The sequence below is a fragment of the Macaca fascicularis genome, chromosome 5 (assembly GCF_037993035.2).
Source record: "Macaca fascicularis isolate 582-1 chromosome 5, T2T-MFA8v1.1".
Classification (NCBI taxonomy): domain Eukaryota; kingdom Metazoa; phylum Chordata; class Mammalia; order Primates; family Cercopithecidae; genus Macaca; species Macaca fascicularis.
The window spans coordinates 91,592,223-91,610,149 of NC_088379.1; the positions used below are offsets into that span (position 1 = coordinate 91,592,223).

The window sequence follows — 17,927 nt, forward strand, 5'->3', positions numbered from 1 at the left end:
TTTTCTTTACTAGATTCATGATTTTCAAAATTTTAAGAATTAAATTTGAAGTAAAAGGAACTCCAAAGATCTGAAAAAGCCTGTGAGCTGGATGTCCAGAAAGATGTAAATACATCATTATAGGTAGAAATTTTGGGGGTGTTTTTCAAAAGCCCCCAGAAGTTCCTCTAAGGAACGCTTAGGGGTCATAAGAAAACTCAGTGCTAGGTAGTGAGCTCTTAAGGGCAGAGAAATGCCCTCCTGTGTGCATCTCTAGATCTGGTACAGTGTCAGCATTCATAGGGGTGCTATGAACATTTGTTATGTTGAATCGTGGAGGATGAGTACGTGTATACTTGGGCGTTGTTGTTGCTGTTGTTTGAGACAGAGTCTTCCTCTGTCACTTAGGCTGGAGTGCAGTGGTGCAATCTCAGTTCACTGCAAACTCCACCTCCCAGATTTAAGCCATTCTCCCACCACAGCCTCCCAAGTAGCTGGTGTAAGCCACTATGCCTGGCTAATTTTTGTATTTTTAGTAGAGACGGGATTTCGCCAGGTTGCCTAGGCTGGTCTCAAACTCCTGAGTTCAAGGGATCCACCCGCCTTGGCCTATCAAAGTGCTGGGATTACAAGCTTGAGCCACAGTGCCTGGCGGGTATTTTTTTTTTTCTTAAAGAAGAATATAGTATTTAGAAGTTCATCATGCAATTCAACCTCATTGATTTTGAGAGCAAAGGAGCAAAGAAAAATGTGTCAAATAGCAAATCTACTACTTAAAGTAAACCTTTAGGAACTTAAGCAGGGCTGCTCACCAAATAATTCTGCTGGGTACAAAACTGATGTGACCCTTAAATTACAGAGTTGATGTATCATAATTAATATCCAGGCCTTGCAGAAAACAATATTACCTCTGCAGAGCATACCATTTTCTTTACTGACAAAAGTTCTTTACTGAAAACACAATGATATGAGGATGGGTAGGAGTGCCTTAGAGCTGTCCTTGAACATATATATACAGTGGTTAAGAGGAGATTCTTTGATGACTGACAAAAATTTCAAGTCTAGTTTGATTGTTTTAACAACATTACAGGTAGGCAAACAAGGCAGGAATGCAAATTACCAAAGTTATGTTTCCTAGAGATACACCAGTTTTGTAGCCTCTACTTATCTTGAGGCAAAGCTGTCTGACAGAGATTCTCTGTTCTGACCTACTCCTATTCTTTTCTCTTTTTTATTCTTCCTCTTACTATAAAATTTGGTAAATTATAGTTGACAGAACATCTCATAAGTTCCCACCCTGACTTCTTTGCTTATCTCGTAGAGGGAACGCTAAAAAAGAAAAAATATACTTTTTTCTCCCACAGTTTATGGATTACATCCTAGGCAGATGACACATTGGATAGCCTCTTTTTTCCAGGATGAAACATATTACAAAAATAAAATACACTCTCACAAATGCCCACCACCTTGAGATAAATAGGTGGATCTCACAATATCTCAGACATCACCTAGGAGAGAAGAAATAAAATCAAGTATTTGGAAGAACCTGACAGAATACATTAGCCATAACTCAGCCTTTCAGAGAGCAACAGGTGTGGGATGTTCTAGAAAAAGAATTTCTGTTCCCTTCCCCCTTTTTATAAAGTATTCTCTCTCAATGATCCCTTCAAAAGATTAATAGCAATAGCACTCATGGTCTAAAGTGCTCAAGATAAAACATGAAAACAAAAACCAAAGCATGTATTCTACTAGACAACAAAAACATGTCTCTCCTGAGAATGAATATTTCAACCATTCCAGCTTTTCACACCTGAGAATCTTGGATTCAGTGGATTCTGAATAGCCCAATGAATTAAAATTAAGATGGGCCGGGCGCGGTGGCTCAAGCCTGTAATCCCAGCACTTTGGGAGGCCGAGACGGGCGGATCACGAGGTCAGGAGTTCGAGACCATCCTGGCTAACACGGTGAAACCCCGTCTCTACTAAAAAATACAAAAAACTAGCCGGGCGAGATGGCGGGCGCCTGTACTCCCAGCTACTCGGGAGGCTGAGGCAGGAGAATGGCGTAAAAACCCGGGAGGCAGAGCTTGCAGTGAGCTGAGATCCGGCCACTGCACTCCAGCCTGGGCGACACAGCGAGACTCCGTCTCAAAAAAAATAAAAAAATAAAAAAATAAAAAATAAAATAAAATTAAGATGAACCTTTCTCTTCAGTAATAGAATTTGCTAAAATTAGAGACAAATGAATTAGTGTTTCAGTGAAATACATATTTCTATTATAAGTCATATAGGGAGTGGGGTTCCTAAAAGCAGGTGGCTAACTCTATCTACAACAAACATTTTGACAAGCTCCCACCAACATAATACATGGCATCAAAACAATCCGAAGGCAATTCAAACGATATCTTCACGTTAAGCAGCTGAGGCACTGGGCAAGCAAAATCTAATGAAGCTATATTTTCTCTGGAAGGCAATTAGTAAATTGCTCATATTTTGCTGCTGAAAGAATACATCAGCATGAACAGATGGAAATTTAGAATTCCACAAATGGAATTAGAGACATTGATTTAACTTTCACCAAGCAAATGAAAACCACAAAATATGAATTGCTCTTTCTATAATTAAGCACATAATTAGAGTGCATCAAATTCATATCCATTGTAGCTCATGTTTCTTCCTCCTCATTTCTAAATTTATATACATTCTGAGTCTAACAAACCTACTTAGAGTTCAACTCCACACTGAAAGAGTCTTCTATGACAGATAGATGGTACTAAACTATTTCTCAAATTAAGCGTGCCATAGGTCACACTAGCTTTTTCACAGCATGACACATGCTGCAATAATAATAAGAAATCCTAAGACTCAAAGAGGTAGTCCTTGTGTCAGAACAGATGGAGAGAACAGCTGAGGGAGGAATTCAGCCAGTTTATTAACTCCATGTGAGTAGAACAAATCATATTTAAAAGAATTCATAAGGACAGTTGGTCTGAAAAACAGAATTTAAATGATGGCAATTTTAGAATGGAGAAAAGAGAATCATGATGTCTCACAGTACAACATCACTCAGTTACCTCTTTGTCTTTCTATTTCCAGGAAACAAAAGGTCACCAGTGACCTGCACACAGATTATAGACCAAACTGGTGATAGGCACTTGGGAAATACTTGGACTGATTGTCAAATTTAAAATATACAACAAATACTATAACATATTATGGAAATAAAATCACTAACATGCTAAACATTTCAGATACTTGAAATTACTCACATTGTTAATTATTCTTTTCCTCATTCTAGGATATAGTTTGTCTTACTTGTGAAAATATTTAGGGGAACTTAGATAAAATTTTTGTTTGATATTCCTAAAATGCTAGAAATAACCTGAGAAATCTTTTTGAGAATAAGCCCTTTATGAAAACTTCCAAAGAGGTCTTTTCTGAGAAAACTCAATGGATGTGCCTTATCAAGTATAGTAATATGTTTTGTTTATAAGCTTTCCAAATTGAAATCCAAAGTAATAAGCATGTTCCAAAAAATCTAAAGAAGTAAAAATGGGGAAACTTACTAAAAGTGCACGCACATCTATAGCATCAAGAAATAAACTAGTAGTGAAATCCAAGGTCATATTCAGCGTGATAGGCACTGTGGATCTTTTCTATTAATAAAAAGCAACAGAGGCTTTTTCTACCCGTGAAATTTTTTTTAAAAAGTTTTCTTATTATTTTAGTGAAATGGAGATTTTCCTTCTTAATAAAAATTTTCAAATTTCTACCAAAAAATCCTTAAGTAACTCAAGTGTTGCACTTTATGCTTATTGAAATATTTGATAGGTATTTTCTGCCACTTGAGAGTTGCTATTAAATTTTATATAATAAACTTCACTTGCAAACTGACTTTCTTCTCAGGCAAACCAAAGGACAGCAAACAAAAATAATGCCTATTAACTATTTTAAGTACATGAAGGTATCCTGTGGGGAAAATCAGGAAACAAAAACAGTAGTTTCAGAATTTCAGATGGATTAGTTATTCAGAAATTGTCTTGAGGACATGCCCTAACCTTTTGGTATCACTCATCAAAGGAAGATGTGACTCACAAAGACTTTAAGCCCCTTTCCTCCCAATGGGAGATACAGTCTGTACAGAGAGCTGTTTGCATTTATAACTCCTTTAAATCATCTCTTCCAGATACTTCAGGTTTAACTCACAGTGCTACACTCAGACTAACCAATTTAATAAAAGGATTATAAAATATTTGAAGCAAACTTACGTATATTTTATTCAATGGTTTGTCTCCAAACAGTAGATATCTACTGATGAACTATTTGAACATTAGATGCATCAAATCCATATTCATTGTAGCTCATAATTTTCTTTATCATTCCTAAGTTTATATATACTGAGTCTAGCAAAGTATATTGCTTCTAGTTATAATCAAATATATTTATAAGCCTATTCTTCACCATGTTGTTTCAGGAATTTGTTATGGATTCAAGAGAATTCAGTAAAAGACAACTGGCTAAACTACAGTTAATAAAGGTAGAAATAATGCAAACGAGAACTCATTCATGGAGTAGATTTAATAGAGCAAGTAACACAGGATATTCATAATCAAATGATATTAGCTTTTACAGTGAAAACGTATTTGAGAGAATTAAAAGTCAGTGGTAATAAGGAATGAGAATAACTTCTTCCCATAATCTTCAATCATGTGAACTATGTTTGAAGGCTTCAGATGGTCAATACATTTATATGTAAATCTTTAAACTACAAATTAAATATTTTTATTTAGTTGCTATAGTAAATAGAAAGATTTAATTCATAGTTTAAAGATTGTACACTTTTATGTTTAGTGTAGCAACTTTAGGATTCTTTGGTTTTCAGTAATAATCTATGCATTTAGGTTACCAAACTTGGTCAGCTTGGTCAGGACTTTTTTGTTTGTTTGTTTGTTTATTCATTCATTTTAAGACGGTCTCACTCTGTTTCCCAGGCTGGAGTGCAGTGCTGCGATCTCAGCTCACCGCAACCTCCATCTCCTGGGTTCAAGAGATTCCCCTGCCTCAGCCTTCCCAGTAGCTGGCACTACAGGCGGCTAATTTTTATATTTTGAGTAGAGACAGGGTTTCACCATGTTAGCAAGGCTCAGACTCCTGATCTCAACTGATCTGCCCGCCTTGGCCTCCCAAAGTGCTGGGATTACAGGCGTGAGCCACCGCGCCCAGCAGGATATTGTTTTATATTCAGTCAAATAATAGTTTAAAAATCATAGCTAAAAGTAGATAAGCATAACTTGTTAATTATGATTCAAAGCAGTTGATGCACATCTGGTTGAAGATTAGCAGATTCTCACTGCAATTTAGTTATAACTGATTAACATTTCAAGGGACATAGGATTTCAGATTCTACAGTCAGGAAATCATACACTAAACAAGTTAAATAATCAAGTAAGGTAGACAACTCATATTTGGAGGAGTTGATTTTGTTTCTTCAGGAGATGATAAGTTATCAAAGATTCCCATTCAATAAAAATTGCTATTAACTATTGGAAACCTACCAAGAACAATAAAGGCAGGGACCTGTTGTTTTTTTCATTGTTTATTTAAAAATTCAATGCTGAATCACCATCATCTAGGTCAGTGTGGAACACAAAGTGTGGGCTCAGTCAATATTTATAGAATAAGTGAATAAATACTAAACAGTTAACAAATAGTCAAAGCTTATGTGAATAACTCTGTTGGATAAAAAAGAGAAGAGGGTAAGAAGTGAAGAAGAGACAAAAAAGGAAGAAATAAAAAAGAGGTGAGTGAGAAGAAAGTGACAAGGTCTTTCCTAGTGATAAAGGTCGTTCCTATGGCAGCAAAAGAGTAGATTTATAGCAACCTAAAAGAAAACAGATGGCTGAATCCTTTCGCTCCCCTCATGTACATGTGGTCCAACATTGTCGCAACAAGACTGTAGCCCTACAACCAACAATTGAAAGAGTGACATCAACATATAAAAGGAAGGAAGTGCACACGTTCAGTGGAAACCCTAATGAGAAATACTCTTCTGCCAAGACTATCAGGTTGGTATAGTACCTGTGATTTCTTGGCAAGAAATCATGAAATACTTCAAGAAATTAGATAGTTATTAGGGGGCTGCTTACTTCACTTTACGAGGGGAGGTCCCTGAGCACCTCTTCTAACATCTAAACTTTTCTTCTCTCCAGAGGAATTGTGCTCCGTTCCCTGGTTACTTCTGTTTTACTTAGGGATTTCAGAATTGTGAATAAGGAAAGAATGACCTGGTAAGTGCCAGCCCTGGACACATTGGCCCACAGATGCTGTCCTCCCCCTTTCTTTAGTTGCTCTTTTTCTCAGGGGACTGGACTCTATTAGGCCATATTTCCCAGGTTTGTCTGTCAGCTGCCTTCAGTCTGGTCTCAGCCAACAGGAGGGAGATACCACCAGGAGACAGAGGGGATAATCTAGGCCATTTCTCCCCATCCTTTTCTCCAGAAGCAGCTGTATCTTATCTGTGTCTGTGACTCTAGCTCCCGCTGGACAGGCCATTACTACCTGGGTTCCAGTAAACCACCCCCTAGCCCTCAGGTTGGTAGTGGCTTCCCATTTTTGCTTATCTCTGTGTTGGTCCAAGAGTGTCTGCTTTTGACTTCTGCATTGCAATATGAGAACATCCTTATCTTTGACACCTTTAAACGCCCCTTAGGGTTTCATCTACTTAGCTCTCTGATCTTAGACCACAAGTCTCTCCTGACTGCCCAGCTGGTCTTGACTGCCTGGCCTACATATCTGCATCACTCTCTCTCTGGAATGCCCAGATCAAGCTATGGAACCTGTTCTACTTTGACCACAGGCTTCTGATTCCCTTCTCTCTTTTTTCCAATCCCATCTAGCTCTGTTCTATTCACCTCATCATGGTTGTTGGTCCTATAACTGCTCAAAGTTGGAAAGTTGCTACTCTGAATGCTGATGTTTGCTGAACTGCAGGACAAAACCACTCTATAATGATCTCTAAATTCCCACTTCAGATTTACCTTGAATAGATGTTAGGCTAATAGGCATAAGCAATATCAAAGTTTACATGTTTGTGTCACAAGAAGGTTAAAAATAATCTATATTTCCTGCATGGTTGGTCATCCCTTGCATGCATCCTCTTTGGTAATATCCAGTAAGATATAATGGCAGACAAGAAGATGGATAAAATCATGTCAGATAGTAACTCTGCTCACAGGGCATGAAATCTATGATTGTCTTGTAATAAAATAGCTTAATATAGCCAAGTTAACTTGTTTCTATAAATTCTTTCACTGTAGGCAAAAATAACATAATCCCTAAAGTAGTGAACTAGTAAATAATAATATCAATTAAGCATTTAAGACCCTCTTAATCACTTTACATTATAATCAAACAGTAAATGTGTAATAGTGTTGACTATTCTGGGTTCATGTTTCTTAAGTGTTTATTTTAATTGAACTTCAGCACTAATACATGTAAGTGTTACTCTGTTTCCCAGGTTATACTCTCACTGGGAATCTGAAGATCAGGTTGTTTAATTCAGGATCTGTATCGGTAGATTAAATTCCCACCCAACCCTGTCCCAATTCCCAAATTAATCTTGAGTTAGGTAAAAAATAACAAGCAAGCTCAGCACTGGTCCTGTTTACCAAATCATCTTCCAGCCAAACTGGTTGAATTAATTATATCTTTTCTCTTAGTCTAGTTGAGGATGTCGTGTGTCCTTAGACTTCCAAACAAAACATGTCCACTCTTTCTGTGGTCTCCATTATAGCTGGAGTACCATTTCCAGGCCTCATTTACAGCATTCTCTTCTGGAACTTTCATTTGGCTGCCACACAGAAAGTCCTATGTTTCCTGCCAGCTGTCCTCTGGGTTCTCAAGTACCCCAGGTTCACCTACTAGAGAAAAGAATTTCAAAATGCCAGTGGCCCAAGCAGCTCTACCTGCCTCTCTGCCCTGATTCCCAGAGTAAGGTATCAGCCATTAAGAACTGTTCTCTCTGAAACAGAGCCTTCAACACAATGGTCTATCTGGTTGATCACCACTGGCCATGAAGCTTAGCCCCAGTGCCTGTCCCATCTTAGGGGATGGTTTCAAGTCTAGCTCCTTCCTTTTAGTCAAGAATTGAGGAATCATGAAGTGTTCTCTGACTCCATATGTTTGTATTAAGCTTCTTCATAATGATTTATTTGAGTTTTGATGTATTTGGTTTTGGCTGAACTCACGTCTCCCTCTCCTGCTCCCTCTCCCTATGCCCTTGCAAGGAACAAGAACTACAAAATGGAGCCTTTTGTAAGGCTGTTGCACTCAGAAGCTTTCTTGAAGTGCTCTGAAATTTCTGGCAGAAATAAAACTCTTTTTAAAAATAGTTACAGCTTATGTTCCTCATAAATCCCCTTCTTCTGTGCCCTGAGAAATAGTTAATCAACTCTTACTTAGCTTGGAGTTCACCCAGATGCTCCCTAAGGGTTCTCTGTAGCACCACTCTCAGAGGTGAAGCCACCACTGGATCCTAGCAGGGTGCCTAAACTCAATAATCTGATAAGAGATAAGGCAACAAAGCTTCATAAACATTGTGTTTTCTTCCAACAGGGCACAAGGAAGATATTAAACCGAGTTCCCCCAAACAATCCCAAAAATCTACTTTTCCCAAAGTAAAGATAATGATAATCAGGATCTGTGGACTCTATAATGTGTCTTTATTTTGGTTTAAACTAATGACATTAGATTCTCTTCAACCTGGCAAAGAAGAGGTAGGTATACATTAAACAAAAGAAAAAGAAAAAAATTGACCTAAAATCATGTGGGAACTAGATCATCATCACCATTATTCGAAAAAGAAAGGTTGTGGAATATTTCTGCAATTTCTTGGCCAGCTGGTCTTTTTCACCAGACGCATATATCTTTTTCAAATATCAAAAGGTAGTAAAGCTATGCATGTAAAAGTCATAATAGTGATAGTAATTATAAGTATTATAAGGGTAAGAATAATTTATATGATTCTTACTGACTGCCAAGCACTTGCTAAGCACTTCATGCACATTAACTCTTCAAAATCTCAGAATGCTATGCTGTACATATGATAAGAAGGGAGAACTTTCTTAGTTTAGAAAACTGAATTGCAGAAAGGTTAAGAAACTTGATTAAAGCAAATTAGTAATGGGCAGAACAGAAATTTAAACCTAACTCATCTTTCATACCTATGAAGATGCAAATAACTCAACCAAGTACATTTGTGTATAATATATTTGCCCTCTTGATGAATACTGAACCATAGTTAGAGCACCTTCTACTTGTTTCATGCAAAAGCATTGACATTATATGTGACTTGTGTGTTCTACTTTGAAACCACACTTTTTTACTCTAAACATTATTTGAATAAGAACTTGCTAATAATTTGAGCAGTTATTTCAAAATATTTATGTACTATTACTACATAGATGAATTACTCCAGCTTAGCATCCAATTTTTAAAATTTTCAAACTCATGTGTGCATGACTAATTTCACCTTTTAGAATTATGACAACATTCATTCATATGCTCTTCTCTTTTGATTTTTGTACTTTGGTAGTTTTGGAAACATGATAAGATAGCTCGTAGTATAACTAATAGCTTCGTACACATAGCATATCTATACTCTTTCCACTTTTCCTCTAAACATCACCTTATCACAGTTTGTTCTTTATCCCCTGTCCACTTGCCATTATTTCCATCCAATGAAACTTATTTTTCTTCTCTCTCACCTTTGAATTTCCTTCCCTCCCTACCAGCATGAGAGTTACTTGAAAGCTCTTTGATCAGAATAAAAATTCCAATTATTTGATTCTTCCATTTATTTGGATTATAAAGACATACAGGGGTATATTTTGCAAAACAGTCTTGTCATCCTTGGCAGAAGATATGTCACTCTATTATAGCTTTGCCACGTGTCCATAGAGAAAGGTCATCTTATTTTAAACACATGTTCATATGCAACATGTGTAACAGAGATGTGAATTCTAAGGACACTGCCGAAAGCATAGCTGACTAGGGATTCTAGCACCTTCAGGATGTGTCTCCTCTTAGTTGTGACCACTGTAATGCACTTCATAAAGTAATAAATTGTTCTTGCCCTAGGATCAGGATTCCCATCTCTTCACTACAACATGTCTAGATGTAAGACATGGTTGCCCTTGTAAAATCAGTGATCCCAGTCTAGATGTCAAATACTTGCTTGTTCTGTGTATTAACTGACTTCTTTTCCTGGACCCGCAGGCTCTATCAGATCCTTCCCCTAAAATTCATACATCCCGCCTTGTTGCTATCCATGCCCCAGCATGTCAATGTCAAAGTAGTTAAGAAAAAGGCTCCAACTATTTTAGTATCTTAAATTTTATCTTTTCATTCTACAAAGAATTTTTTAATAAAAAGTTAAAATTTAAAACAAATTGATACTATTCAGTAAAATGTTGTTATAGATTCCAAGCAACTATCTCTTTTATAGGCAACATAATTACAAGTGAATTACAAATGCAGACTTTATGACTCTAATTAAACTCTAGGCCACAACCCATAAAAAAAAGAGTATACACATTAAGTTAGGTGTAAGAAAAAATAAATATGAATAAATATGCCACATAATGAGGCATAAGTTAATATGCCTCAAAATAAATGAGGAGAAACAATTTCAGATAATACATATATTTATGTAAAATTTTTATCAACATAACCTAAAATACTTTCTTTAATTTCATCAGAGATAAAATTTTTATACTTAATTTTCATATACATATACATCATACTTTCTCTCACTTACTTCATTACTTCATTCTACCCCAAGAACATCTTTGCATGTATCTCCCAAGTGTGAGAGACTGGAGGAGGTTCTATATTTTGGTTGTAAGAATATATATATTAATTTTTAGAACATTATAATTAAACTCAGAAATATTTAATTGTAGGGATTTTATTTCTTACGAATCAAATAAAATGACTAAAAATTAACTTGAGGCAAAACGAAATTTCAACATCATTGTAAAACTAATTAAGAGAGCAGATCTTTAAAAAAAAAATGTAGCCGGGCGCGGTGGCTCTCGCCTATAATCCCAGCACTCTGGGAGGCCGAGGCGGGCGGATCACAAGGTCAGGAGATCGAGATCATCCTGGCTAACACGGTGAAACCCCGTCTCTACTAAAAATACAAAAAAGCCGGGCGAGGTGGTGGGCGCCTGTAGTCCCAGCTACTCGGGAGGCTGAGGCAGGAGAATGGCGTGAACCCGGAAGGCGGAGCTTGCAGTGAGCCGAGATAGCGCCACAGCACTCCAGCCTAGGCGACAGAGCGAGACTCGGTCTCAAAAAAAAAAAAAAAAAAAAAATGTAGTACATGATGGTTACACCTCGGTTTCCACACTTGGGAGACTCATTAACCACGTAAGTGTTTTCCCCGAAGTTTGTAAATGCTTAAAGATTGGGTTACATTATGAAAAGGACCTGTTGAATATTGTGTCTGTAAGGTTCAATTCTACCTAGTCCTCACTGCCATCTTTCATATCTTCTCTAGTGAAGAATGAAGAAATGAGAATTATGTGTTTGAATCTAGCACCTCTGATGTGGAAAAACACATGGTGAAGCAGAGGAAAGAAAACTGAAGGAAAGTGAAAATATCCTCAGGAATACCTTGGGGGAAACAAACAGCATTTCAAATGAAAGATTAAGAACAAATTCAAACAAATGGATTTGAAGGTATTATGTAAAAGAAAATGAGATTATTTAGCACAGGTACTCTAAGAATTTGAGAAGTTCCTCATGTTTATGGGAGAAGGTAACATGGCTGATAGGAACATTTAAAGGTGGTACAGAAAGGAAATTCTCATCAGGAGGCCTATAGAACACACATGGGCAACAGCAAGCCCCCCTTGCCCTGCCTGGATCCATACAGAGGAAAGGAGAGGTAAAGATGAAAGAAAGAGGTTGAATAGAAGATATTAAATGCTTGAAAAATAATTTTAAAATAGTTACACTTCTGAGAAGATTTTCCATGTCTGGGTATAAGACACGGAGATACATCATACTGATCAACCTGAAGTAATCTACTTACTGAAATACCCACTTCTAGTTTATCTAGTTCACGCAAGGTTTCACAAAGCCACCAATGGTCTTATAAAAGCTTTCTAATTGAAATAGTCTTAAGTATCACATTTTACTAGTGGCAGGTATCTTCAAAAAAAATACAAGCTAAGCAACTTGTCCTCTGTTATTTCCTACCACTAAGTTTGCATTAGAAGAGGCTGGCAGTCAAATACACAAGAAGAACCACAAGTGTTGGCAATTTAACAGAAACAAATGGTAGTGTGTCATGGACCCCTAAGGCTTGTTGGACTAAATCATACCCTCTTCTAGTAAGTCCTGAAAAGTATTTAAAACATATGTTGAAGAAAATAGCTTTTAGAGGGGCAGATAACAGACGTTGGACTTAGAAATTATAAAAATCCATTGTGCATTCTTTTGGCTTCTAGTTCTACTCAGTGTTCTGCTATGAGCTATGATTTGTTTGTGGAAGTAAAGTAAAGGCAGCCTATCTTACCGCCTCCACTTCAGCTGGGTCATACCAGACGTTGATGTAGGGATGCTGTAAGGCGTCGTCCACTGATATTCTTTTTGCTGGGTCAATCACTAGCATCTTTGACAACAAGTCCCTGGCTTGGCTGGCTGAAACAATAAATGAGAGAAACAACTAGTAAGATTTTGATTTCAGTAAGGAAATTTGTTGGACAGAGAGGAAATTAAGAAAATAAAGTATGGGATAGTATCTTCCTTCCAAACATCAGGTAAATCCCTTGATGTGATGGAAAAGAAAATGCATTTTACACCTGTTTCTTTGGGTCTCTAAGCCTAAGGCCTCTAAGCCTGAGGCTCTCCAAGGGTTATAACACTTTGAGTATATAATTATTCACTCAAACTTCTAAGTAAAATGTATCAACCTGGAGAGTTTATGTAAGCAAAATCATCTTCTTTGGTAACCTGTATGAATATGGGATAAACAGCACAAAGAGCACAGAGTGCAAATGCATGATATTCAACAAATGTCTGGGCAGCTGTTTGAAGTTAATCAACACATGTGTCTTTATATTCTCATTCATACAATGGAATTATCAGGATTTTAGTATACAAATTGACTTAAGAGTTGGTATCATACAAATTTCTTTTCTTTTTCTTTTTGTTTGTTTGTTTGTTTGTTTGTTTATGTATTTTTGAGACAGGGTATCCCTCTGTTGCCAGGCTGGAGTGCAGTGGAATGATCGCAGCTCACTGCAGCCTGTAACTCCTCGGCTCAAAGGATCCTCCCATCTCAGCTTCCTGAGTAACTGGAACTACAGGCATGCACCACCATGCCCGGCTATTTTTTCTTATTTTTTGTAAAGATAAGGTCTCCCTACATTGCCCAAGCTGATCTCGAGCTCTGGGCTCAAAGGATCCTCCCACCTCAGCCTCCCAAAATGCTGGGATTAAAGGAATGAGCCACTGCTCCCAGCCACAAATTTCTTATATACATAAAAACAACCAAAGAATTGATGTGATAGAAAAAAAACTATTCAATTACTGAATTTTATTTTAACATTCTGTAATCATCAGGTATTTTTAATCAATGGAATTAAATAAATGGAAGTCATGACTTGATGAAATCCAGCAGCTAAAGACTGAAGCCAGTCTAATGCTACACCAGACACTAATGAAAAACTCTATATTATGTAAATGCTATCATAATTAATTTTATGGTTGTGGGCAGTAACAGTTATAAAATTATATGGTGATAGCATATTTATTTAATAACATTATTAAAAGACACATTAATTTTAACCTCTAAAAACATGTACATTTTTTATTATTATACTTTAAGTTCTGGGATGCATGTGCACAACGTGCACATAGTTATACATAGGTATACACATGTTACATAGGTATACACGTGCCACGGTGGTTTGCTGCACCCATCAACCTGTCATCTACATTAGGTATTTCTCCTAATACTATCCCTCCCCCAGGCTTTTACAAAAAGTTTTAACAGAAATGAATATCTCAAATCAATATTGTTACTCAACTGATTTGAAAGTTGAATGGTGAAAATATTCAGTTTATTCTAAATATATGGTAAAACATCAAATTAAAGAGAACAAAATTTAAATGGATTTTTCAAAAAATCAACATAGATGACTGTGGATATGTATCAATTTTTATTTAATCAGTTTTTCAGATTAAGACAATTTGACTAATTCTACAAATTTGAAAATTACATAAAATATAAAAATCAGGAAATAATATCTAACCCCACTAGTTAGAGGCAATGACTGTGATTATTGGCATATTTTTTCTAGTGCTGTTCATGTATTTTTCACATATTAACCATACTACAGTTAAAATGTAGTAATTAATTTTTTACCTGTAGGTATTTTCTTTTAGTAATTACATGAATAAATATATCTTTTAATTTTCTGAACAAATATGAAAAATCACTAGTTAAATCAACCTTGAGAACTTTTTATTTCTATTATCCATTTTTCTGGGAAACTCAATCCTAGAAACTTATTATCATTACTTTCAAATTAAAACTCTGAACTGCACAAGAACAACAAAAATACAGAAATACTTATACATTCATTCAATATTTAATTTTTCTCATTGCCAATGGCCTCCTAATAGCCTAACAGGGCTATGTTTATTTATTCATTGCTTTAAAGATCTCTTTAATTTGTAACTGATTTTATATCCAAATTCATGTACCATTCTCATGGATTCTCTCATCAAATCTATCCATTTTTCTGCTCTTAGAAAGGGCTGGGGTTAGTCGGGTGTGGTGGTGGCTCACATCTGCAATCCCAGCACTTTGGGAGGCTGAGGCAGGCAGATCACGAGGTCAGGAGATGGAGACCATCCTGGCTACCACGGTGAAACCCCATCTCTACTAAAAATACAAAAATTAGCTGGGCTTGGTGGCGGGCGCCTGTAGTCCCAGCTACTCGGGAGGCTGAGGCAGGAGAATGCAGTGAACCCGGGAGGCGGAGCTGGCAGTGAGCCTAGATAGCTCAGCCGGCAACAGAGAGAGACTCTGTCTCGAAAAGAAAAAAAGAAAAGAAAGGACTGGGGTTAGAATGGGCTATTCATGAATAGGGTCATGAACTATACCAATACCAAATCATCTTGCTAAGAAACAATAATCAATACTATTTTTAGGAAACAATATGGAAAAATGTTTCAATGCTTTATCTTTCATTCTATCATTTGAAAGCAAATGTGTTATGCTCTTTTCCAAACACAGTAGAATACATTATTCTCTTTGGTTATTTGTATATTAAGATTATTTATAGATTTTCAATTTTATATTTAAAATTAAAATCAATAATTGATATGCAAACTAGTTTATCATTTACAAAAATAATTGCAGAAATTCAAATTGATTTAAAAAGTAAACTCAAGAAAATTGGAATTACCTTATGAAGTATATCTTAATAGCCTTTTTATTGTGATTTCATACAGTAGTTTAATGAGAACTTTGTTGTCTCTGTATTGCTGCAAGTGTCTTCAAAAGAAGGGATTACTTTTGCTTGATATCTCAATAGTATTACAAAGACATGATTTCTATAAGATCTTTAATTGGAGTATTAGCTCTTTTTCAATCTGGATATAGGCAATGTTGATCTTATCAGCAGTAGATTTAGAAATAATTTAGTCCATTGTCAGTAAGAGAGTCTATAGAGGCAATTGAAGGAAGAAATCCAACTGTGTAATATGTGTCAAGAGCACAGAAACAGTGTTGCACATTTAAAACCCATTAGATAAAAGTTTAGAGGATATGAAAACATCCTGGAAAACAGTGGCACCACATTTTAGCTTCCTCATCTCATTTAAGTCTTCCTTAGCTATACACATTAAGTTTGTAAGTTAAGTCTGCAGATAATTAATTGTCCACATAACATTTAGGGCTAAATTTAAAAAGCATGTATCTTAAGTTTTTCTTTTTTGATAATTTACAGGTACATTTTTAAATTATTATTTTATTATATTTAACAGTTACTGAGCATCCACAGTGAGCCAGGCACTGCTCTAAGTGTTTGACAAATTATTAAGTCAATTAATCCTCCCAACAGCCCTATAAGGTGGGTTTTCTCTACGTTCATTTGTTAAAACAAGGAAAGAAAAATTAGGTAACTTGCTCAGGGTCACACAGATTTTAAGGCATGGGGCAAATTTGAAACGAGGCAGGGGGAAAACAGTCAGATTTATTTCAAAATAAGATTTTTAGGAGTGTTCTAAATTATAAGAATTTGAGTATTATTTATATTACACTTTATGCATTGCCAAATTTATTCCATGTCTCCAAATTAGACTGAGGCATTATTAAGTCAATTCTGTTGGTGAAGATATTTGTTACTCAAGTATATTAACTGCCAACAACATGACAGAAAGAAATGACTTATTAATGGAAGTGTTTATACTGAATAAAAATATGTACGTAAAATCTCATTTGCTATTTTAAAATGAAAAAATTTAAGCACTCCATAAATTATAGAAAAAGAAGTTCAGACACCTGCATCTCCAAGATTTTACAACTAAACCTTGCATTGAAAATATTTTCCAGGCAATAAAAAGGATTGGAACAATGATTTCAATGTATATTATGTTGGTTTTTTAGAGTTATATCTCAAAAAATAATTTTAAGATTCTATGTAACCCCCCGTGAAATACTTAGGGCACACCATTGTCACACATTTTATTCAATAACTTCTCTCTGAATATCCAGACAGTTCTTTTTTTTTTTTTTTTTTTTTTTTTTTTTTTTTTTTTTTGAGACGGAGTCTCGCTCTGTCGCCCAGGCTGGAGTGCAGTGGCGCGATCTCGGCTCACAGCAACCTCTGCCTCCCAGGTTCAAGCGACTCTCCTGCGTCAGCCTCCCGAGTAGCTGGGACTACAGGTGCACGCTACCACCTCCAGCTAATTTTTTTGTATTTTTAGGAGAGACAGGGTTTCACCATGTTGGCCAGGATGGTCTGTCTCGATCTCCTGACCTCTTGATCCGCCCGCCTTGGCCTTCCGAAGTGCTGGGATTACAAGCTTGAGCCACCGCGCCCCGCCCTGAATATCCAGACAATTCTAAAATCCGTGGCTACTCCCCTTTGTAGGAACGATCTTCGAAGAAATATCTTTCTTTAACTTGAGGTTGTGCCAATTAAAGAATTGATCGATGTTTTAGGTGATGTGTTATGCTAATTGTTCTGATTTGACCATTATACCTCCATACACGTTTCAAAATAACCCCTATATCCCACAAAAATGTACTATTATCATGTGTCAACTAAAAATAAAAGGAAAGAAAGAGAAAGAGAGAGAGGTCTCTATACCGTGTGCTTGTTTGACCCGTCACCCTCATAGTCGTCCTCAAGTCATTCCTGAAGGGCATACCTTTGAGTTTATTGTGCTCGGAGTCCGCTGGGAAGAGGGAATCTGGGAAGAGCTTGGGGAAGGTGAGTCCCGCATACTTGGGTCGATTCTCCACATAGTTTCTTACTGTGGGTTGCAATTTCTTCATGAATTCTGGACATGGTGTTCCTAGTTGTTCAATTACCTTATTCCACTGGTCAATATCTGAGAATTGAACAGTTAAGGGAAAAAAGAAGTGCAGACCACTAGCCTTTCAACAATTGGGAGACTAATGCTTCTCAAAGTCCTGAACAGTCATTAATTAATGCAACTAGAGTTTTAATAAGCAACAAAGAATGAAAATATAAAAGCAGATATGTCAGGCTATGAGTCTTCTTGAAATTTTAAATTCACTTTTGAAACTTATATACTTGCTAGGCTGGAACAAATCAGGCTATTTCGGTATGTCACTTCCTTTTTCTATCTAAAAATATGGACTGCCCACATTGCCAGGTAGAGTCTTCTGAACCTTTACT

The 17,927-nt window shown here is 36.4% G+C and overlaps 1 protein-coding gene across 50 annotated transcripts in view; it reads right to left on the reverse strand.

Annotated features, from left to right (window-relative positions):
- Positions 1–17,927, reverse strand: part of MAPK10 (mitogen-activated protein kinase 10) — a 334,301-nt gene that overhangs the window by 34,755 nt on the left and 281,619 nt on the right. For all 50 annotated transcript variants that reach the window (XR_012434934.1, XR_012434935.1, XM_015450573.4 and 47 more), the window contains 2 exons: positions 17,434–17,616; positions 12,563–12,687 (listed from right to left, as the gene is read on the reverse strand). Coding sequence is in view for 48 of the 50 variants with exons in the window: in XM_015450573.4 (XP_015306059.1) it covers positions 12,563–12,687; positions 17,434–17,616 (308 nt within the window). In the remaining 2 variants the exon portion in view is untranslated. The remainder of the gene's footprint in view (positions 1–12,562; positions 12,688–17,433; positions 17,617–17,927) is intronic.